Source organism: Aptenodytes patagonicus, chromosome 30 (genome assembly GCF_965638725.1).
Source record: "Aptenodytes patagonicus chromosome 30, bAptPat1.pri.cur, whole genome shotgun sequence".
NCBI lineage: Eukaryota > Metazoa > Chordata > Aves > Sphenisciformes > Spheniscidae > Aptenodytes > Aptenodytes patagonicus.
This window is the reverse complement of record NC_134978.1, coordinates 699,339-720,004: the sequence shown is the minus strand read 5'-3', so window position 1 is coordinate 720,004 and position 20,666 is coordinate 699,339. Positions and strand designations below refer to the sequence as shown.

Sequence of the window (20,666 nt, the reverse complement as noted above, 5' to 3'; positions counted from 1 at the left end):
CGGTCCCCGGTCCCCGCTGCCCCTTACCCGGTGGCCCGGTCCCCGCCCCCGGTCCCCGGTGCCGGTCCCCGTTCCCCGCTGCCCCCTTACCCGGTGCCGGTCCCGCCCCCGGTCCCCGGTGCCGGTCCCCGTTCCCCGCTGCCCCTTACCCGGTGCCGGTCCCGCCCCCGGTCCCCCGGTGCCGGTCCCCGTTGGCGGCGCTGCGCGGCCGCCGGCCGTCAGGGGGCGCGCCGCCGGCGGGCGGGCGGGCGTGGCCTGGGGGAGGTGGGCGTGGCCGGGCGGGGCGGGGCGGGGCGTGCCGGCGGGCGCGGGCGGGGGGCGGGGGGCGGCGGCGGCTCCAAGATGGCCGCGGTGTCGGTGTTCCCCGGCGTGCGGCTCCTCACCATCGGGGACGCCAACGGCGAGATCCAGCGGCACCAGGAGCAGCAGCCGCTGCGCCTCGAGGTCCGCACCGGCCCCGACAGCGCCGGCCTGGCGCTCTACGGCCGTGAGTGCGGGCGGGGCGGCGGGGGGCCGGCCCGGGGGGCGGCGGCGGCGGCGGCGGGGGGCCGCGGGGCCGAGGCACGGAGGGCTGGGGGGGGGGGGGGTGAGGGGAAAGGGGGGGCTGGGAGGATTTGGGGGGGGGGGTGCGGGGGCTGAAGGGATCGGGGGGGGGGGGGGTCTGGGAGCGTGGGGCTTGGGGGGGGGTGGGGGAGGGGGATATGGGGACGGGGGGGGGGTACGTGGCCTAGGGGGGGTTGGGGGTGCGGGGTCTGTGGGGCCAGAATGGAGGGGGGGGGCTGGAAGTGTTGGGGGGGGGGGCTGGCCTGTAGGGCTTGGATAGGGATGGGGGTGCATGGGGGGGACATGGGGGGCTTGGGGGGGTTTGGGGGTGCGGGGTCTGTGGGGTCAGAATGGAGGGGGGGGGGCTGGAAGTGTCTGGGGGGGGCTGGGAGCATAGGGCTTAGATGGGGGCGGGGGGGGGTGTGGGGACGTGGGGGCTCAGGGGAGTTTGGGGGTGCGGGGGCTTGTGGGGTCAGAAAGGAGGCGGGGGGGGGGCTGGGCCTGTAGGGCTTAGATGGGGTGGGGGGACCTGGGGGGGTTGTACGGGGACCAGGGGGGCTGCGGGGGGGGCAGCTCGGTGCCCTCTAGGGTGGGGTGGGGGGGGTGCTGGGGGCCGGGGTCGATGGAGCTGGGGGGGGGGGGGGGGAGCAGCCTGGGTGCAGGGGGGCCACGGGGTGGTGTGACGGGGGTTCGGGGGGGGGGGGGGGAGGGGACATGACAGGGACTTCGGGGGCCGGTGGGTCCGTGTCGTTTGGAGGGTGCCAGCGCTGTGTCCCCCCCCCCGTCCCCCTCCCCCCCCCCCTGCCGTGGAAAGGGCAGCGGCGGCAGCCGGGGGGGGGCTCGGCCGAGCCGGGGGCTCCCCCGTCCCACCGGCCGTTTGCCGGAGGCTGCGGAAAGTTCATTTCCCGGCCCCCCCCCGCACACCCCCCCCCCCAGCCCGAAATGGCCCGAATTTGGTGACTTTAGAGGCGCCGCGGCGGCTGGCCCGTCCCGGGGAGGGGTCTCTCCGGCGGCCGCTAACGAAGTAACGGGGGGCTCGTTTCCCGGCCGGCCGGGCGCGGTGTCGGAGCCGAGTTTTCTTTGTCTCCGCGCAAGAATCGCGGGGGGGGGGTTTTCTTTTTTTGGTTCTTTTTTCTCCCCCCGCCCCTTCCCAAATCCGGCGGCTCCTGCGCTTTGTGCTCGGTGGAAGCTTGGGAATACGCCGGCGCCGGTGCCGGCACGGTGCTGCCAGAGCCTCCCCATCCTCCGCGCCTGGCCCGGTTTTCGTGCGATTACCGGCAGAGACGTCGGCTTTACGGCCGCACCGTCGCGGGGGGAGTAACGACCCGACCCCCTTCCCTCCCCGCTAACGACCCGCTCCGGTGATATTAATTGATTGGCGCAAGCAGTTAATGTGCGGCAGCCGTCCCGCGCCGGGTTTGGAGGAGGCCTCGTCTGCGGTGTGGGACGGGGCAGGGGAAACTGAGGCACGCGGGGCTGGCTCGTCCCCGAGCCCGCGGCTCGTCCTGCCTCTGCCTCGGTGCTGGCCCGGCGCTTTCTCGGCCTGGGTTTCCTCACCGGCTGCCGAGGCTTCACCACGGCTCAGCCGGGAGGAGCGGGGGAGCCGGACCCGCTCCCCTCAGACCAGAAATAAGGTTTTAAGCCACTTTTCCAGCGCCGAGAGCGAAGCTTCGCGGGGAGCCCGAAGGTTATTTCGGTTTCTGGCGGGCGCCGAAGGCTGTCCGTGTGCCGACCCTCGGCTCCGCGGCTTCTCCATCCCTCGCCGCATCCTGCTGCCACGTCCGGCTCGTCACCCCGTGCCGGCCAGCATCCACACACACACCCCCCCCCTCCCCTCCCCTCCCCTCCCCTCCCCTCCCCGGCATCATCCCCCCTTTTCCAGGCGTTTGCCAGAAAAGCCTTTGTGTGGCCGGGGCCGGGGGTCTCTCGCTGCCCTTTCAGCGCCGGGGCGGCCGCTGGCACATCTGCCGGCCCTTTTTTATCGGCCACAAAGAGCCCGGAGGCCCGGGCTGACAGCCTGATTAACGCGGCTGGCGGGAATTTGCATTTAATGGCCTTGCCGAGCGGCGCCGCGGGCAGTGCCGGGCTCGGCGCGGGCGCTGCCGCGGCCCTGCCGGGGTTTCCTTCGGGGCCTGGAAGCCCCCCATGCTCGTTTCCCTCTCGCCACTCCAAATTAATTGGGCGACTTAATGCACCGCGTGGCTGGTCCGGAGCGGCGATGTGCCGGGAACCTGGCCGGCGGCAGGCAGGGCTGCCTGGCGCTGCCAGGACGAGAGGGACCGGCAACGGCGGCAGCGAGATGCCGGGGGGAAAAAACAGGTTTTGCCGCAGCGGCTCGTTCGGTTTTTCTGTCGGGGCGCCGCGTGAGAAAGGCAGCGCTGGCTGGAGGTGCTAATTACCCGCTCGCCGCTCCCCGGCTTCAAAGCGGCTAACGAGGGAACGCCGCGACGCCCGCGGCAGCAGGCCGGTGCGGATGCCGGCAGCGCCCGCGATGGGGAGGCTGGGGTGGCCGGCGCTGATCCCGGCTTGGCCGCGGGCAGCTCACTCCGTCTCCCCTCGTCCTTCCTCACGGCGTCGCTCGGCTTCGCCGGGAGCCGGGGGGTCCCCGCAGAGCCGGGGGGGGTGGGTGGGGTGGGGTAGGGTGTCCCCCCCGTCCCGGCAGCGATGGGCAGCAGCACCGGTCTGTATTTCTGGCTGCTCAAAAGCCCGTAAACCCCCTTGGCGGCGCCGAGGGGTTTGTCTCTCCCCTCCCCTCCCCTCCCCGCCCCGCCGCAGAGGTTAATTAGGCTAATTACGTTTTCTCCCGGTCCCTTGGCGTCCGTCTCATGCGAGGGAGGGCACGAAGGGGCGGGGGGGGGGGGTGCAGGTTTGGGCCGAGCCCCACCAGCGCGGCAGGATCCGGTGGGGCTGACGGGGGGGGCGGGGGGGGGGGGGGGGCTCTGCCTGGCTCTCACTCTCCCCCCCCCTGGTTCTCTCTGCCCCCCCCCCCCCCAGATGAAGACGTCTGCGTGTTCAAGTGCTCTGTGTCCCGCGAGACCGAGTGCAGCCGCGTGGGCAAACAGTCCTTCATCATCACGCTGGGCTGCAACAGCGTCCTCATCCAGTTCGCCACCCCCAACGGTGCGTCCCCCACCCTGGGGGGGGGGGGTTTGGCTTCTCTGGGACCCTTGTGTGTGTGTCCCGTCCCCGTGTCCCCCCCGTCCCCAGCTAAACCCCCCCCTCCGTCTCCTCCAGACTTCTGTTCCTTTTATAACATCCTGAAAAACTGCCGAGGCCACAACACGGAGCGCTCGGTCTTCAGCGAGCGGACGGAGGAATCCTCGGCCGTGCAGTATTTCCAGGTGAGGGGCTGCCCCGGCCCGACGGCAAGGGTTCGGCCCCGGCATCCCCGGTGACGTCCGCGTCCCTCTGTGTCCCATTTCGCCCCCCCCCCAGTTCTACGGGTACCTGTCCCAGCAGCAGAACATGATGCAGGACTACGTCCGGACGGGCACCTACCAGCGAGCCATCCTGCAGAACCACAGCGACTTCAAAGACAAGGTCAGCCGGGCGCCCTCCCGCCTTAACCGCCCCGGCCGGTACGATAGTTTTGGTGAAACGCGCCTCATTTCGGTCTCCGGCACCGGCTCCCGTTGCCAGACTTCGGTCTGCCGCGCCGGATTGCCCCGCGCGCTCGGCCAGGAGGGTCATTACGCACCGGTAGCTGGAAGAGGCACCGCGGTTTTTTGGTCTTTCCTCCCTCTATTTCCCCCTCCCCGCTTTTAATCTGTTCCGGTGCTTTCCCGACTCCTTCGTAGTGGTTTTATTCTTAACATCCCCCCAAAAATACGGGCCGGCTGCGAGCGCTGGGAGGAGGGACAGCGGCCAAAGGCCGTGTGCCGCCGGCTGATGCCATCCCCGGAGCCGCCGGCACCGGGGCACAACCGGCTTCCCACACCGTCACCGCTGATCCCCCTAACTGGGGGGGGTTATATATAGGATCAAAGAGGATTTGGGCGCTCGGGTGCCGTTCGCTGGCTCGGCCGCGGCGCTCTTAATCCTGTTCTTCCCGCGGTGCTGGGAAGCAGCCGGGGCTGAGCCCTCGGAGATGCCACCGCTCCCGGCACGATTTGGCGCAGCGCCGAGGTGGGATAACGCCGCAGTCGGGTCCCGCTGCCGAGCGGGGCTGGCTCTGTGCGCACGCCAGCTCGTTACCGGAGCTTCTAATTAGCGCTTCCAGCCGGGTGGGTGACGACTTGCAGGGGTCAGTTCCTTCTCCGGAGCCGGTTTGCTCTGCCGCCAATCGGCGCTGCGGTGGGGGGTGGTTTTCCCCCCCCCAGGAGGGGCCGTGTCGGTGCCGCCGCCTTGGTTTTCCCTCCCTCTTGGGAATCCAAATCTTGGGGTCCCCGGGTCTCCCCGTCCCTCCGTGCCCCAGACCGGAGGCAGAGGACCCCCATCCCGGCTCCGGGGTGAGGACGCTGGGAGCTGGGTGGGATGAGAGCCCTGCAGCCCGGCTCCGGCTTCGGCATGTGTGCCGGTGGTTCACCGTATCCTCACCGTCTCCCTCTCAGATCGTCCTGGACGTCGGCTGCGGCTCCGGCATCCTCTCCTTCTTCGCGGCGCAGGCAGGGGCGAGGAAGATCTACGCGGTGGAAGCCAGCACCATGGCCCAGCACGCGGAGGTGAGCGGCGCCGGTGCCCGCCGCCGCTGCCGCCGGGGCGGCTCTCGGCTTTGCCGAGCTCGGCGGCCTCGCGCCAAACCCGTCTGGGATGGCTCCCCGGTTCGAGCCGTGCCCCTGCTCCGGTACAACCCAGTAGCGCTGGGATGACGGCGCTGGGACCGCGGGGCCGGCGCAGCTCGGGGGTTGTTGCGGGGGGGGCTTCTCCGCGCCGTGGGGCTGCCCCTCTCCCCGCTGAACGTCGTCCTGTCCCGTCCCGTGGTTTTTTTTCCCCCCACCCCCGGCCCCCTTTTTTCCTGGGGCAAGGTGCTGGTGAAGAGCAACAACCTGACGGACCGGATCGTGGTCATCCCGGGGAAGGTGGAGGAGGTCTCGCTGCCCGAGCAGGTGGACATCATCATCTCCGAGCCCATGGGCTACATGCTCTTCAACGAGCGGATGCTGGAGAGTTACCTCCACGCCAAGAAATACCTGAAACCCAGCGGTGAGTGCCGGGGTGGGGGGGCTCTTTCCCGGTCCGCCGGACCCTACGAGTCCAGGGGAGGGGGAGCGGGCGCTTCCCGGGTCGTCCGTCCGTGTGTCCGTCCCCCCCCCCCCTTCAACCTGACCCTCCGCTCCCCCGTCCAGGGAACATGTTCCCGACGATCGGCGACGTCCACTTGGCCCCGTTCACGGACGAGCAGCTCTACATGGAGCAGTTCACCAAGGCCAATTTCTGGTGAGTCCGGCCCCGACCCCTTCCCCGGGGGGCAGGGGGGGGGGGGCCAGAGCCGCCCCCTCCTCACACGTCCTCCGTCTCCCGCAGGTACCAGCCGTCCTTCCACGGCGTCGACCTCTCCGCGCTCCGAGGGGCGGCCGTGGACGAGTATTTCAGGCAGCCCGTGGTGGTGAGCGGCCCCCGGGGCGGGGGGGGGACGACACAGGGAATGGGGGGGGGGGGATCGGGGGGGGATCGGGGCGGTCCCGGCCACTGACCCCCACCTTTCCCCCCCCCCCAGGACACCTTTGACATCAGGATCTTGATGGCCAAATCGGTCAAATACACCGTGAATTTCTTAGAAGCCAAAGAAGGCGACTTGCACAGGTGGGTGGCACGCCACGGATGAGCGCCCCAACCCCCTCCCCCCCCCCCCCCAAAAAAAAGCCTTTGGGCACCTCGGGGTGCTGGGGGGGGGGCTCGACTTCACACACACACCCCCCCCCCCCCCCCCCGCAAGGTGACGGCTTGGCTTTACCTTCCAGGATAGAAATCCCCTTCAAGTTCCACATGCTGCACTCGGGGGCTGGTCCACGGCTTGGCCTTCTGGTTCGACGTGGCCTTCATCGGCTCCATGTACGCGAGGGGGGGGGCCGGGGGGGGTGGGGTGTGTGCCGGGGCTGTGCCTTATCCCCCCCCCCCCCCACCCCTCCCCGGTGTTTCTCCCCTCCCCAGAATGACGGTGTGGCTCTCGACGGCCCCACTGAGCCGCTGACCCACTGGTACCAGGTCCGGTGCCTGTTCCAGTCGCCGCTCTTCGCCAAAGCTGGCGACACGCTCTCAGGGACTTGCCTCCTCATCGCCAACAAGAGGTGGGAGACGAGGGGGGGGGGGGGGGGGAACGGACACGGGGGGGGGGAGCCCCCACCCCGCGGCCGGGGGCCTTTGCCGGAGCCGCCGGGGCCTTTGCCAGAGCCGCCGGCCCGGTTTGGGTTACGCCGGCCACAATCTGGTTTTGCCGCGGTCCCTCCGCACCTCGTGCAGCACCCGGAATAGCTTGGGGGGGGGCGCCCTGCCCCAGTTTGGGGGTGGGGGTGGGGGCCCTGCCCTGCTTTCGGCAGCGTATTTATAGCTCGGGGTGGGGACGGCCGCGACCCAGATGCCGACGCCGTTCCCGCTGCTCCCCGGGGGGGGGGGGGGGGCCGGGTCGGGGTGTTTCCCCCCCCCCCGGGTGCAGTTTGGGGTCTCACAGCCCGTGTCCCCTGTCCCCCCCCCCCCCCCCTCCGTGTCCCCCCGTTCCCCCCTCCCCAGACAGAGCTACGACATCAGCATCGTGGCGCAGGTGGACCAGACCGGCTCCAAGTCCAGCAACCTCCTCGACCTGAAAAACCCCTTCTTCAGGTGGGGCCGGGGAGAGGGGGGGGGGTCCCGTCCCCCCAAAGAGCCTCCCCCCACCCCCTCCCAGGCCTCACTCCTGCACCCTGCCTCCCCCAGGTACACGGGGACGACCCCCTCGCCCCCCCCCGGCTCCCACTACACCTCCCCCTCGGAGAACATGTGGAACACGGGCAGCACCTACAACATGAGCACGGGGATGGCCGTGGCCGGTGGGTACCGGCGAGACGGGGCCGGGGGGGGGGTCTGCCGTATCGGTGATGCCAAAACCCCCGGCTGGGGAGGTGTGGGGTTACGGGGATGGGGTGGGGGGGGGGTGTCAAACCCCGTTTTGGGGTGGGGGCCTGACGCCGCCCGCCCTCTCTCCGGCGCAGGCATGCCCGCCGCGTACGACCTCAGCAGCGTGATCGCCGGCGGCTCCAACGTTGGCCACAACAACCTGATTCCTTTAGGTGAGCGCGAGGGGGGGGGGGGGCGGCTGGGGGTCACGCACCCACGCGATTTTGGGGGGTGGGGGGGTCACAGCAGCCCCCAACCTCCTCCCCCCCCCCCCCCTCCGCAGCCAACACCGGCATCGTGAACCACACTCACTCCAGGATGGGCTCCATCATGAGCACGGGCATCGTCCAAGGTAACCCCAGATCCCCCCCCCTCAACCCCAGATCCCCCCCCCGCCCCCGGCAGCCCCTCAGGATCTCCCCTGACCCCCCTCCCCCTTTTCTCCCCCCCCCCTCCCCCCCAGGCTCCTCCAGCGGCCAGAGCGCCGGCGGCTCCAGCACCCACTACCCCCTCAACAGCCAGTTCACCATGGGGGGCCCCGCCATCTCCATGGCCTCCCCCATGTCCATCACCACCAACACGATGCATTACGGGAGCTAAGGGGCTCCCCCCGGGACTGCCAGCGCCAGGAAAACCAAATGAAGAGCACCCCTCGCCGCCGCCGCCGCCGCCCCCCCCCCCCCGCCCCGGACCGGGGCCGCCCAGGAGGATTTTGACCCTCCTACGATAGACGAAGCCGCCCAGCCCGCGCTCCGCTCACCGACGCCGGACCCGGATGGGGTTTTTTTTCTTCCTTTTTTTTTTTTTGTTGTTGTTTTTTCGGGGTTGGTTTTTTGGTTGTTTGTTTGTTTTTTTTTTTTGGGGGGGGGGGGGGGGGGGGAGATTTTTGTTGTCGGGTTTTTTTTTTTTCTTAACGGAAAGCCGGAGCCGCCGGCCCCCACGCCGCTCGGGTGCCGTCTTCCATGACAGGCGGGGGAGCTCGGTCCCCCGCGAGGGGAGGAGGGGAGGAAAAAGGCTGAATGTACCAAAAGCTCCTCTTTTGGCCCCGTCCCTGCCCGCCGGGGCAGGCGGGGCAGAACCCCGTTACGGAAGGCTCCCTGGCGTGGCTGCGCCGGGCGGCGCGTTTGGTGTCGGTTCGTGTCCCCGTTGCTCGGCGCCCGAACTCTCCTCTCCCCCCGTTTTCCCCCTCGAGGGGCGCACGCGGGCACCCCCGCCCCGGCCGGGGGGGGGGGGGAGGGGAGGGGGGTGTGGGGTGTTGGGGAGGGGGAAGGGTGGGGCGGGCGGCGGCGGCCCCTCGCTGGGCCGTCGCGTAGGAATAGCGGATCTGCTGTTTTTCGGCTGTAGTACTGAATAAACGGGAGGGTTTCGAAGGATCGCGCCCCGCTGGCTTCCGCGGCCGGCCCCGGCACAGACCCCACCCCCCCACACCCCCCCGGGGTGGTTTTGGGGCTCCCCCCCCCCCCCCCCCAGGCAGGAGATGGCGGCGGGGTGCAGGGTGGGGACGTCCCCGGGTTTATTTGGGTCAGTTTGCATAGAGACGAGCCGGCGGCTGAGAGGAGCCGGGGTCGGTGCTGCCGCGGCACGGGGGAGCCCGGGGACCACCCCCTTTCGCCGGGGGCTGGGGGGGGGGGCCAAGCAGGGGCACCGAGAGGTGCCGCATCCTTCTGAGGGGCTCGGTGCCGCGGCCGGGGGCTCCCCCTTGATCCGGGGACGACCACCACCACCCCCCAGCACCCCTCACCGCGCAGGGTGGGCGCCCGGCAGGGAGACGTTGGCGCTGGGAGCTGCGGCGCGCGGCTGCGGAGCCCCTCGGCCCCCGCCGTGGTGTGCAGCGGCGAAGGGGCCGGCCGGCGCTCGGCGGCCGCTGGAAAAAGAGCTGGGAGGAAAAGAAAAACCATGGGGGGGGGTGGGTGTCACCGGCGGGGGGGACACGGAGCCCCCCCCCCCCCCCCCCCAGGCACCCCCCCCAACCGCCGCCAGCGGGTACCTTGCAGCCAACGGCGAGGAGGGCGTGCAGGGAGACGACGGCGGCCACCACGGCCAGCGCGGTTGCCCGGCCGTCGGCGCGCACCAGCGGCCAGAAGGTGAGGGCCAGCACCGACGCCGAGAGCAGCGCGGCCACGGCCAGCAGCAGCCACTGCAGCCAGGTGGCCGGGATCAGCCACAGGACCTGCGGGGACGGCGGCCTGTCACCCCCCACGTCCCATGTCCCGTCCTCCCCCCCAAAAGCCGGGACCCCCGACCCTGGGACTCACCGCGGTGGGGATGTAAGCGGAGAGGGAGTAGCCGTAGATGCAGACGGTCTCCAGGAAGCTGTAGGTGCCGGCCCCGCGGCTCTGCCGCCACCGCAGGAACCCCCACAGCGCCAGCGGCACCAGCCAGGCGTAGCAGTAGATGAGGGTGGCGGCGATGGTGACTGGGGGGGGGGAGGAAGGGGGGGGGGGGGCGGTCAGGGCACAGCCGGGGTCCCCGTGATGGTCCCAGCGTGGGGCAGGCACCGGCTGGGGGTCCAGGCCCCCCCCCCCGAGCTGTGGGGACGGGCAGGTGCCATCCGGGGGGTCCGTGTCCCCCTCCCCAAGCTGCGGGGATGGTCCCAGCGTGGGGCAGGCACCGTTTTGGGGTCCAGACCCCCCCCCCCCCCCCTTTTCCCGAGCCGCGGGGCCGGTCCCGGCGCCCTCCAGCCCCTCACCGTTGTGGAACTGGGGGCTGTAGCGGTAGGCGGGGGACGCTCGCTTCTCCGTCAGGTGGGAGAGGTTCCCGCTGATGGCCAGGGCGAACACCAGCGTGGCGCAGATCCAGAAGGGCCCTGGGGACGGGGACGCGCCGTCAGCGAGGAACCGCCACGGCGGCAGCGCCGGGGTCGGCAGCGGGACGGCGGCAGCCGCTTCGCTCTCACCGTACAGGTCGGGGTTGTTGCGCAGACGGTGACGCACAAAGTTCTTCCCCGGCAGCGGCGTCACCGAACCCTTGATCCTCTCCAGCACCTGCCGGGGACGAGGGCAGAGCCTCAGCCGGGCCGACGGGCGCCGGTGCCGGCTGCCGCGCCGACGGGCACCGTTACCTGGTGGGTGTCGACGTCGAAGAAGGCCTGGTAGTACTCGAAGGTCCAGAAGCTGCCCGGCCGCCTCTGCCCGCCCAGCAGCTGCGGTGGGGGGGAGCGGGCTGAGCCGGGGAGGGGGGGGCCGGCCGCAGCCCCGGGGCTCAGGTTGAGCCCGTGGCCCCCCCAGCGGGGCTCTGGTCTGGGGGGGTCTGGGGGGGCGCGGGGGGTGCAGGGACCCCCCCAAACACACACACACACACACACACCCCCCTCACCTCCGTCGTGTCGGCGTCGCCGGCCGCCTCGCCCTCCTCGGGGCCCACGTCCACGGCGGCGTGGCTCGGCCGCTCCTCGCCGGCGCGGGGGGTCGTGGCGTCGGGGGTGGCCGAGAGCAGCTCCGCCGCCTCCTCGAACTCTGCGGGGGGACGGGGACGGGGTCGGGGACGGGGGAGGCAGGAACCGACCCCCCGGGAGGGCGAAACCTGCCCCGACCCCAGCGCCGGGGCGGGGGGGGGGGGGGGCCCAACCCGGCCAGGACACGGACTGGGGGGGCCCGGGGACCCCCGAGGGGCCCGCAAGGGGGGGGGGGGCAGGACCGGGGGTCCCCGGCCGGAGCGGGGGCGGGGGGGGGCACGGACCGACCCCACCGAGCCTCACCCTGAAACCGGAGCTCGTCGGGGGCGGCCATGGCGGAGCCTCTCCCTGCCGGGACAAAACGCACCGCGTGGTTGTACGGGACCCACCGGGACCCCCCCCCACCCAGGGACCCCAAAACCCGCCGGGCCCGGAGCTCCCGGTCCCGGTCCCGGTCCCGGTCCCCGCTCACCGCCCGGCCCCGCCGACGTGTTCTGTTTCCCGCCCCCCCTCCCCGCGGCCGCGATGGTTCCGCCCGGTCCGTCCCGCTCCCGCCCCCCCGCGCCCCGCGCCCCGCCGACGTGGTTCCCCCACCCCCGCGATGGTTCCGCCCGGTCCGTCGCCGGGTCCGTCCCGGCGGGAGCCGCTTCCGGACATGGCGGCGGCGGCGGCGGCGGCCGGGGGGGGCCGCGGCCTCCGGGGGCGCCTCGCGGAGAGTCGGATCGGTGAGGGGGGGCCCGGGGCAACGGGGACCCCGGGGGCAATCGGGGGGGGGGGGGGGGGGCGCTGGGGCCTGGGGGGGGCGGGCGGGCGGTTGGGGCTGGGGGGCGGCCTCGACCCCCGGGTCCCACGAGGTGGGGGGGTCTGGGGGGGGCGGCCTCGACCCCCGGGTCCAACGGGGGGGTCTGGGGGGGGCGGCCTCGACCCCCGGGTCCAACGGGGGGGTCTGGGGGGGGCGGCCTACGACCCCCGGGTCCAACGGGGGGGTCTGGGGGGGCCGGCCTCGACCCCCGGGTCCAACGGGGGGTCTGGGGGGGGCGGCCTCGACCCCCGGGTCCCACGGGGGGGTGTGGGGTGGCGGCCTTGACCCCCGGGTCCCACGGGGGTTGTGGGGGGGCGGCCTTGACCCCCGGGTCCCACGAGGGGGGGGGGCTGGGGGGGCGGCCTTGACCCCCGGGTCCAACGGGGGGGTCTGGGGGGGGGCGGCCTCGACCCCCGGGTCCCACGGGGGGGTGGGGGGGGGCGGCCTTGACCCCCGGGTCCCACGAGGGGGGGGGCCTGGGGGGGCGACCTCGACCCCCGGGTCCCACGAGGGGGGGGGAGTCTGGGGGGCAGCCCGTCCCCCTGGTCCCAGCGGGGCCCCCCCGGGGGGTCCAGCCCGGGTGGAGTGGGGTGTGTTTGTTTGTTTGGGGGGGGGCCCCCCGGGGTGCTCCCGCTCCGGCTGACGGCTCCGGCAGGGCGCTGGTGGCGGGCGCTGCTGCAGGACTACGCGGCGGCGGCGCGGGAGGCGGCGGCGGGGGCTCGTCGCCGTCCCGGGGCGGCGGCGGGTTCCCTGGCGGGGCTGGCGGGGGCGGCCGCCTGCGCCGCCGCCGTCCCCAGCGCCGAATCCTTCGAGGCGGCGACGGTGGAGGCGGCCGGCGAGCTGCTGCTCCTCTCCCCCGGCACCCGCAGCCCCGACGCCGACCGGCACGTCCAGCGCCTGCTGCGGCGCCGGGAGACCGGCCGGTTGCGTTACCGCAACCTCCTCTTCTTGGCGGTGGTCTACGAAGCCCCCCACGCCGCCGACGCCGCGCTCTACCCGGCGCGGTGCCGGCACTTGCGGCCGCGGTGGCGGGAGCTGCCCGGCCGCCTCCTGGACGTGGGGTTCTGGGGACGCTGGTGGGTGCTGGGGGCCCGGCTGCGGGACTGCGACGTCAACGAGGAGGAGTTCGGGGGGCTGCCGGCCCGGCTGCGCCGCCTGGACCCCCACCACCTCCGTTCCCACCGCAACGAGAGCCAGTTCCTGGAGAAATTCCGGCCCGTCACCCTCACCCCGGAGGAGATCCGGCGCGCCGAGAGCGAGGCGGCGGCACCGGGACGCGCCGACGGCGAGCGGCGAGGCGGCACCGCCGGGGATCCGTAAACGGCACCCCCCGGCGCGTCCCAACTCGTCGGCGCCGCCGAATTCCCGTTTGTAACCCCGCCGGTCATCAAATTCTCGTTTGCCGCCGCCGAATTCCCAGGGATTTACCCCAAACGCCGCGCCGCAGGCACCGGTCGCCGCGCCCCGGTCATCCACCGGCCGTTCGTTAAGGCGGCGGCGTTACCGATTTTAGGCGTTAAGACGTCCCGTATTTTCGGCGCGCCGTCCTAATCGCCGGGCAGCCGTTCGTTAAGAGGGTCGTTAAGGCATCGACGTGTCCACATCGCCCCCCCCCCCCCCCCCCAAATTATTATCGCTGCCGGCGCGGGCAACGGGTCACCACCCGCGACGTTTAATTAATATTTCTGTATAGTTTTATATCTAGATTTTGTATTTGCTTCTATTTTTGAACGCCGGGGGGTTCCCTCCTCCCCGCCGCCGTATTCCCTGACCCCAAAACCGGCAGGAACGGCTCCGCCGGACGGCAGATGTTTCATTTCCACAGAAATCGGGCTAAAACCACCCGAAACACACCACACAACCTCCCCGCCCCCCCGCCGGCGGGTTTGGGGGGATTCGCGGGGATTCGGCGAGCGCCGGGGATTTTCCCCGGGGTCTGACCTTGCCGCGGAGACGCCGGCGGGGCCCGCCTCGTTAAACCTTAATTTCCCTGGGGAATTAAGCCCCGCTGGGAACGCTGGGAGGGGAAGGGGGGGGGGGGGAGCCCCCCACGGCGCTGACTTAATTAACGCCGGCGGGCGGGAGATGCTCGTTATCGCCGGGGAGGGGCCCGGTGCCGACGCCGGCTGCCCTCGGCGGCCGGTTCGTTACTGGGGGTTCGTTATTCCTCTTTTCGGCCCCCGAAATCGATGGGTTTCGCCCGCCCTCCCCGTCACGGGCTGGAACTCCGCCGAAAAGCGGGGTTTCTGCGCCCCAAAAAGGCCTTCCCCCCCCCCCGATGTCCCTGTCCCCCCTCAGGGACATCGCGCCGGGCGCCACTTCGGGGGGGGGGGGGGGCGTCCCCCCGTTTTTGTGCGTTTTTCCGCGGTTTTCGGCCTCTCCGCCGGCGAAACCGGGCAGCGATGCGGGTGTTCGATGGCAGCGCGGCCCCCGGCCGGGGGGTTTTGGGGGGGGGGAGGGGGGGCTGTGCCCCTCCGCCGGCCGGGGCCCCCAAATGGGGGGGGGGGGGGCCGAGGCGCCCGGAACCCAAATTAAACAAAATCGCCTCATATTTATGCACGTCCGGCTTTGTGAAAACGGCTGGGGCCCCCCGGGACCTCACGGGCCCCCCCTGGTCCTTGGGCCCCCCCCCCCCCCCGAGCCCCCCCCCCGTCCCCCACACCCCCCTTCCCGGTCCTTGCCCCCCCGGCCCCCCCCCCGGCCCTCACGGGCCTCCCCCCGCGTCCTTGCCCCCCCCCTCCCCCCGGGCCCTCACGGGCCCCGTCCCCCGGTCTTTGCCCCCCCCGGGACTTCACGGGCCCCCCCTCCCGGTCCTTGTCCCCCCGCGACCCCCCTGGTCCTTGACCCCCCCCCCCCCGGGACCCCCCCGGGCCCTCAGGGGCCCCCCTCCAGTCCTTGTCCCCCCGGGCCCTCACGGGCCCCGTCCCCGGTTCTTGCCCCCCCCGGTCCCTCACGGGCCCCCCCTCCCGGTCTCTTGCCCCCCCCCCCCCCGTCCCTCATGGCCCCCCCCGCGCGGTCCTTGCCCCCCCCGCGACTCCCCCGGTCCCTCACGCCCTCCTTCCCGGTCCTTGTCCCCCCCCCCCGGTCCCTCACGGGCCCCGTCCCCCGGTCCTTGCCCCCCCGGGACCCCCCCGGTCCCTCACGGCCCCGTCCCCCGGTCCTTGCCCCCCCCCCCCCCCCGCCCCTCCCCTTCGCCGCAGTGGCGCGGTCACTGCGCATGCGCCAGGGGAGGGGAGCGCGCGCCGCAGGCGCGCGCGCGCCGCTTCCCTCCGCGCCCCCCCCCCCCCCCCTCCCCCCCGCGAGCGGCCGGCACGAGGCACGCGCCTCGCCCGTCCCGGCGTTCCCGCCCCCGGCCCCTTTCCCGCCGCCCCATTGGCTGCGGTGGGGACGGAGCCCGCGCCAGGCCGGTCGCGCCGCGTCGATTGGCTGTAAGCGCGGGAGACAGACAGGCAGAGGGGCGGAAGGGAGCGGGGGGTGGGTAGAACCTGAGGCCTCCCATTGGCTGTCGGGCGGCGAGCGGGTGGGGCGGGCCTCCCCCCCCCCCCCGCCAACCCCGCCGGCTGCGCCCCGCCTCCTCCTATTGGCCAAAGCCCGCGCCTGCTGCCCCCCCCCGCCAATGGCTCGGAGGGGGCGGGCTCGCTACGCTCACATTGGCTGCTGCGAGGAGAGGGGGCGGGGGGAGCGCGCGCTCCCCTTCCCCTGCCCTCATTGGCCGCGCTGCCGGAGGGCGCCGTGCTATTGGTCGGCCGGGGGCGCGCGCGCGCGCGCGAAGGGGCGGGGGGGTGCGCGAGGCGTCGCGCACGCGCCCTGACTGCCTGTGGCGGGCGCGCGCGTCTCCGTCGCTCCCTCAGGCGGCGGCGGCGGCGGTGGCGGCTCCTTTGTTCCCCCCGCGCCCGGCGAGACGGGGCCGCCCGGCGGGGATGGACCCTGCGAGCGGCTCCTCCGGCGGCCAGCGCGGTAAGGGCCTGCGGGGCCTGTCAGGGCGGCGGGCCGGAGCCCGGCTGAATGGGGCCGGGAGGCGGGGTGGGGGGGGCGCGCTGAGGGGGGTACGGCGGCCCGGGAGGGTCACGGGAGCTCGGCGGAGCGCTGCTGCCGCCGCCGGCCGCGCTGCCCATTGTTCGGGGCCCGGGGCGGGGGGGGAGGAAGGCTCCGCGCTTCCTCCTCCCCCCCCCCCCCCCATCGGCCATCATCATCAGCCCGACCTTGTCCCCACAGGGTGCCCTCGCCCTCTGGGGCGCTCCCCTCCCCCCTCTTCGGCCCACCGCAGCGTCCCCCCCTCTGCCCCCCCCCCTCCCCTTTTTCAGCCCCCCCCAATATCCCCCTCCTCTTTCACCCCCTCTTTTCGCCCCCCCCAGCATCCCCCCCCTTTTCAACCCCTCAGCATCTCCCCCAGCATCTTCCCCCCCTTTTCAGCCCCCCCCCGGTATTCACCTCCGCTTTTAGCCCGCCTTTTCAGCCCCCCCGCAGCATCCCTCCCCTTTTTAAGCCCCCTTTTTTCAGCCCCCCCATCATTCCTCCCCCTTCAGTCGCCCTTTTCAGCCCCCCCCCCCATCCTCCTCCCTTTCACCCCCTTCCTCATTCACCACCTCAGTCTCCTCCCCGCAGCAATCCCTCAGTGCCCCCCCCCAGGCTGCCGCCCCCCCCCCCCATCGGCACCCCCCTTTCCAGCCTCCTTCCTCCAGCCCCCCCCCCTCCATCTCCCCACTGCGGGGCCGGCAAGGCTGGGCTCTGGCCCCCCAGCCCCCCCCCCCGCCTTGTCCTCCACCCTGCCTTTGCTGCGGGGGGGGTGTCAGGGACACCACAGTGCGCCCCCCCGACCCCGGGGCTGCTCCCCAGCCTCCTTCCGCATCCCCCTTCAAAAGGGGGGGCACCCTCCCCCCAAATCCAGCCGTTTCCCCCCGCCCTGCCGGGTGTCCGGTGCCCCCCGCCCCGCTGCCCACGCGGGGTCTGCGCCCCCCCCCTTTTACACCCTCCTCCCCCCTCTCAGTGGGGCAGTGCCCCCCCCCCCTCCACGGGGCATCTCCCCCCCCCAGCCCCATCCTCCTCATCCTCCCCGAGCGATTCCTCCCCCCCTCCCCATCGGGGCTTTGTTTGTCCTTCTGGAGGACACCGTCCCCCCTCCCCGTTACACCCCCCTCCTCCCAGGGTGCTCGCCCTTCTCCTCCCAAGCCAGGGCCCTCCCCAGCTGCTGTCGTTGTCACCCGCCCCCCAGCTGGTTTTGGGGTGCTCTCTGGGTCTCAGCATCCTCTTCCTCAGGCTGCGACGGCCTCCCCTCGTTTCTGAGGCGCCGGGATCGGCCTCTCTCCATCCCATCTCTCCCGTCCCATCCCGCTCTCCCTTCCCGTCTCCCCACCCCTAAAATTAACTGGTTTTTCCTCCTTTCTGGGGGGTGGTGGCACGGGGTGGGCGGGGGGGGGGTGTCACGGTACCCGAGCGCCTGAGGATGGGCTCCCTTCGCCCAGGCTCCTCCAGGAGCTGCCCCGGCCTCCATCCCCCTGGGAATCCATCACCTTCCCAGCACAAAGGCCGCCCTTGGCGCGGTGGGATCGGGGGGGGGATCCGGGGGGTCCGGCGCAGCCGCCGTCACCGGTGGGAACGGGGCGCAGCGAGGGCCCCATCTTGGGGGGGTTGGGGGGGGGGGAGGGAATGTCGCAGAGGGGGCGTTTTGTTTTTTGTCACGACGCTCGTTAGTGAAATGCCCCGCAGAAATCCCCTGGTGCCGCACAAAGCCCGACGCCCGTTCGTTTACAGGGGCGAGGAGCGTGCGCCGGTGTCCCCCCTCGGTCAGATTTGGGGGGAGGGGGGAGGAGGAGGAGGGTCTCGGCCATCGTCTTCCGTTTCGGGGGGTGAATCTGCCTCCCCTTTGTCAGCGGCGCGCCGCGGTCTTTTGTCTTGAGGCGGCGTTGCCATCGGGGCTGTCGGGGGTCCCTCGGGGCTGTCGGGGGTCCCTCGGGGCTGTCGGGGGTCCCTCGGGGTGGCTCCTGGGGGTCCCGGCCGGCGCGGGGGGAATTTTGGGGGCGCAGTCACCAAGCCGTCCCTTCTTCCGATGCTGCGGGTTCCCGATGCATTAAAGCCGGGCACGAGCATCATCCTGCGGGGAGATCCCTGCGGCGTTTGGCTGTTGAGAAACACCAAGCCCTTGGTGATTATTTTTATAAATAAGCTCCTGATTTTGGGGACGAATCATCCTAAATTATTTTCGTGCGGCGTTCAGATCTTTTGAGGTGAAATGCAGCGTTTTCCTGTGCCAGCAGAGCGTGATTTTTAGCTTTCCCCGGCAAGGTGCGTGGGTGGCAGAGGTCTTATACGGGTCAAGAGGGGGTTTTTTTCCCTGTTTTCTTCCTTTTTTTTCCCCCCCGATCCGTGGGCGCTGTCCGGAGCCGCTCCGGCTCTGCCCGCCGTTGGGATCCGAGGGGAGACGGGTGAGCGAGCCCGGGGACTCTGCTGGCAATTTCCCCTGTTAGAATAATTTCTGTTTTCCTCCTTCGAAGATCAGAGTCTGAAGGGGGGTGGGGGTGGGGGTGTGTGTAATTAAGGGGTTTGTGCAGCTGCCGCTTAAAATTCGTGAGCTGCACCGAGATAACGAAGAAAGGAGCGGGATTAATTTACACACACACACACACACCCCCGCCGCACAGGTTGAGCTTCTGGGCTTGTTTAGACACTAAAAGTTTAGAAAAGCTTAAAAATCCTGTAACCTTTTCTCCCGAGACAAGAAAACTGGGGGCTGAGCCTACCCCGAGCTCTGGGGGACGGTTTTAACGGACCAGCGCTGGGCTTGCGAGCAAAATAAACCGGGTTTTCAGAGAAGCAACTTATTTTTTCACCCAGCCGTCTCTCCCGGCTCTGTACGTTACGAAAACGCACTGAAAAGCCTCGTAAATAGGCAAACCCAGCCAGCCACCCCCGACAAATGGCTCCAATTAATTAAGGAAGGCTTTTTACTTCCTGCAATCAAGGACTTAATAACGATGCCTAGCCTATGATCGAGGGTTTTTTTTTTTTTTTTTAAAAAAAAAGTCCAATTTCGTCGTGGAAAGGAGTGAGATGTATTTTTGTGCAGGAGCACATGAAACCTCTCTTGCCTTAGCGCACGCGCAGGTTATTAATTTTAATTCTTTAACTGATTGTTGTGTGTTTACGGCGCGGACGTCACCGGGCCGCCACCGTGCCTGCGAGGCACGGCCGTGCCCTCGCCCCCTCTCCATCCCAAAAAATCCCCCCCCGGGGAGGGCCGGGCCTCACCGCGGGGAGGGGACGGCTGTCGCCGCACGGCGCGGTGCTCTCTACGTGCCGGTGGCCTCGCCGGCACGTGCCGGCAGCAGCCGCTGGCAGGACGGACGGACGGACGGACGGCCTCTCCCTCCGTGGGTTTGTAATCTCAGAGGAGATGCGGACGAGGCAGGAGGGGAAGCGGTGCCGTGTTCCCCTCTCCCGCGCTGCCTTACGGGCGTTAACGTACCCGTAAGTAAGCAAATCTCCAAAAAAAAAAACCCCAAACCCCATCAAATTGGTTGCTGCCGTTAAGAACTTCACATCTTTAACGGGCTGACGCGTGGCAGGCGTCGTTAACGCGCCGCTCCTCGGAGACGGGGCGAAATGGAGAGGAGCGCCCTTCTCCTCGCGCCGGATAACGACGGGTGCCGACTAATTGCCGTTTTTCCCTCCCGGCAGCCTTGCGTTGAAAGCTCGTCGTCCCGAGACCTCCCCTCGCCGCCGTGCCGGCACTGCGCCGTGAGGGGTCGGAGACCTCCATGCCCATAGGTACGTGCCTGGGTTTCGGGTTTCCTGGCCCCGGGAGCACCCGGCGCTGGTCAGAGTCGCCCCCGTGGGTGACGTTCGGGGGTCAGGTGGGGTTTTTCTTAGAAATAAGAATAAAATTGCCGCGGTGGAGAGGTAACGTCGGTGCTGGCCCGGGCCTGGGTCTCCGGTGGCGCCGGAGAAGAGCAGACCTCGGTTTTTAATGAAAAAGTACTTCACAATTCCCTAACCTTCCTCGAAGTACGCTGTTTATTTTGGTTTTTCTCCTGGAAAAGCCGGCGCCAGGGGTGCAGCTCCTGCTCGACCGGGGCCGAGTCGCCTGTCGGTAGGCGGGTAGCGTCCCACTGTTCCTCTCAAAAACGCTTCATTAGTCCTCGCTTCCTCGTTAGCTGTGGCAAGGGGAGAGGGAAACGGCTCCTGCAGCCTTTGTTTTCCTGCGGGGGTGGAAAAAGAGAGAGATTCCCGAGGGCTGGAAGGACTTAACCGGGGGATAAATCCCTGCCTCGGGTCGCGGGTGCCTGCGGGCCGGCCGGCCCCTCGGCCCAGCTCCCCTCCGCGTGGAGGCGAGAGGCTCTGCAGCTGTAAAAGCTGAATTTTCACGGTACCTGGCGCTGGCGCAGCTGCCTGGCGGAGCGACGCGCTGGGAACTGCAAAAAAAAAAAAGAGCGAAAACGGCCGCCCCGCGTCGCGTTTCGGTTCCCTTTACCGTTTGTGCCTGCGAACGCCGAAACCCCCGGCGCCGTTGCCCCTCGAGGTCCTGTCGCTGTTCCCCTTCCTGAGGCTAGCGAGGCAGCGGTCAAACGATTCGAGAAGTGCCGGCGAGTGACGTGAGTATTGAATGTCCTTTTCTTTTACGTCGGGAAACCTAAAGCCCGAAGAGCTGTAACGGTTTTGTTTTTGGTTTTGTTTTTTTTTTTTTTTAAAAGACAAGAGCCGTGCCTGCGTCCTCTGAAAGCCGCTTCGGGAGCGGGATCGCCCGAGAAAAAGGCATCCCCAGAGCGGAGGCGAGCGTACGGCTTTTCACGAGCACCCAAAAGACCTTTTAATAGATGAAGGGTGCGTCCGTGCGCCTCCGAGGACGTGTCCTGCCTCCCGCCCGAGCGTGGGACGGCCCGTGTCGATATTTGGGGAAGTTTC

General features: G+C 70.4%; 4 protein-coding genes across 10 annotated transcripts in view; 3 read left to right on the top strand and 1 right to left on the bottom strand.

The window, feature by feature from the left end:
* Positions 1 to 342: 342 nt before the first annotated feature.
* CARM1 (coactivator associated arginine methyltransferase 1) lies at positions 343 to 8,420 on the top strand. Its single transcript, XM_076360796.1, is given in 18 exon segments — positions 343 to 487; positions 3,538 to 3,663; positions 3,778 to 3,884; positions 3,979 to 4,083; positions 5,094 to 5,204; positions 5,508 to 5,685; positions 5,829 to 5,919; positions 6,007 to 6,088; positions 6,200 to 6,285; positions 6,444 to 6,480; positions 6,482 to 6,534; positions 6,634 to 6,653; positions 6,656 to 6,770; positions 7,210 to 7,299; positions 7,393 to 7,505; positions 7,668 to 7,745; positions 7,856 to 7,924; positions 8,036 to 8,420. Coding segments are annotated over 18 exon segments (1,743 nt in total). The 3' UTR covers positions 8,173 to 8,420.
* A 641-nt stretch (positions 8,421 to 9,061) lies between these two features.
* YIPF2 (Yip1 domain family member 2) lies at positions 9,062 to 11,479 on the bottom strand. Its single transcript, XM_076360749.1, is given in 11 exon segments — positions 9,062 to 9,350; positions 9,353 to 9,421; positions 9,424 to 9,448; positions 9,560 to 9,742; positions 9,828 to 9,988; positions 10,262 to 10,378; positions 10,469 to 10,556; positions 10,634 to 10,714; positions 10,888 to 11,027; positions 11,270 to 11,314; positions 11,439 to 11,479. Coding segments are annotated over 10 exon segments (936 nt in total). The 5' UTR covers positions 11,301 to 11,314; positions 11,439 to 11,479; the 3' UTR covers positions 9,062 to 9,309.
* Positions 11,480 to 11,621: 142 nt separating this feature from the next.
* On the top strand, positions 11,622 to 13,474 carry TIMM29 (translocase of inner mitochondrial membrane 29). Its single transcript, XM_076360736.1, has 2 exons — positions 11,622 to 11,691; positions 12,424 to 13,474. Exons 1-2 carry the CDS (start codon positions 11,622 to 11,624, stop codon positions 13,086 to 13,088), a joined length of 735 nt encoding a protein of 244 aa, XP_076216851.1. The 3' UTR covers positions 13,089 to 13,474.
* Positions 13,475 to 15,635: 2,161 nt separating this feature from the next.
* The window catches only part of SMARCA4 (SWI/SNF related BAF chromatin remodeling complex subunit ATPase 4), a 30,305-nt gene continuing 25,274 nt past the window's right edge, over positions 15,636 to 20,666 (top strand). For all 7 annotated transcript variants that reach the window (XM_076360838.1, XM_076360837.1, XM_076360836.1 and 4 more), the window contains exons 1-2: positions 15,636 to 15,725; positions 19,443 to 19,532. The gene's annotated coding sequence lies outside the window, so the exon portion shown is untranslated. The remainder of the gene's footprint in view (positions 15,726 to 19,442; positions 19,533 to 20,666) is intronic.

What these genes read in the sequence shown, in the direction of transcription:
- TIMM29 (XM_076360736.1), top strand. Translation starts at nt 11,622, where the DNA reads ATGGCGGCGGCGGCGGCGGCGGCCGGGGGGGGCCGCGGCCTCCGGGGG. An exon ending in CCTCGCGGAGAGTCGGATCG is followed by an intron (nt 11,692 to 12,423) that starts GTGAGGGGGGGC and finishes CGGCTCCGGCAG; the next exon opens with GGCGCTGGTGGCGGGCGCTG.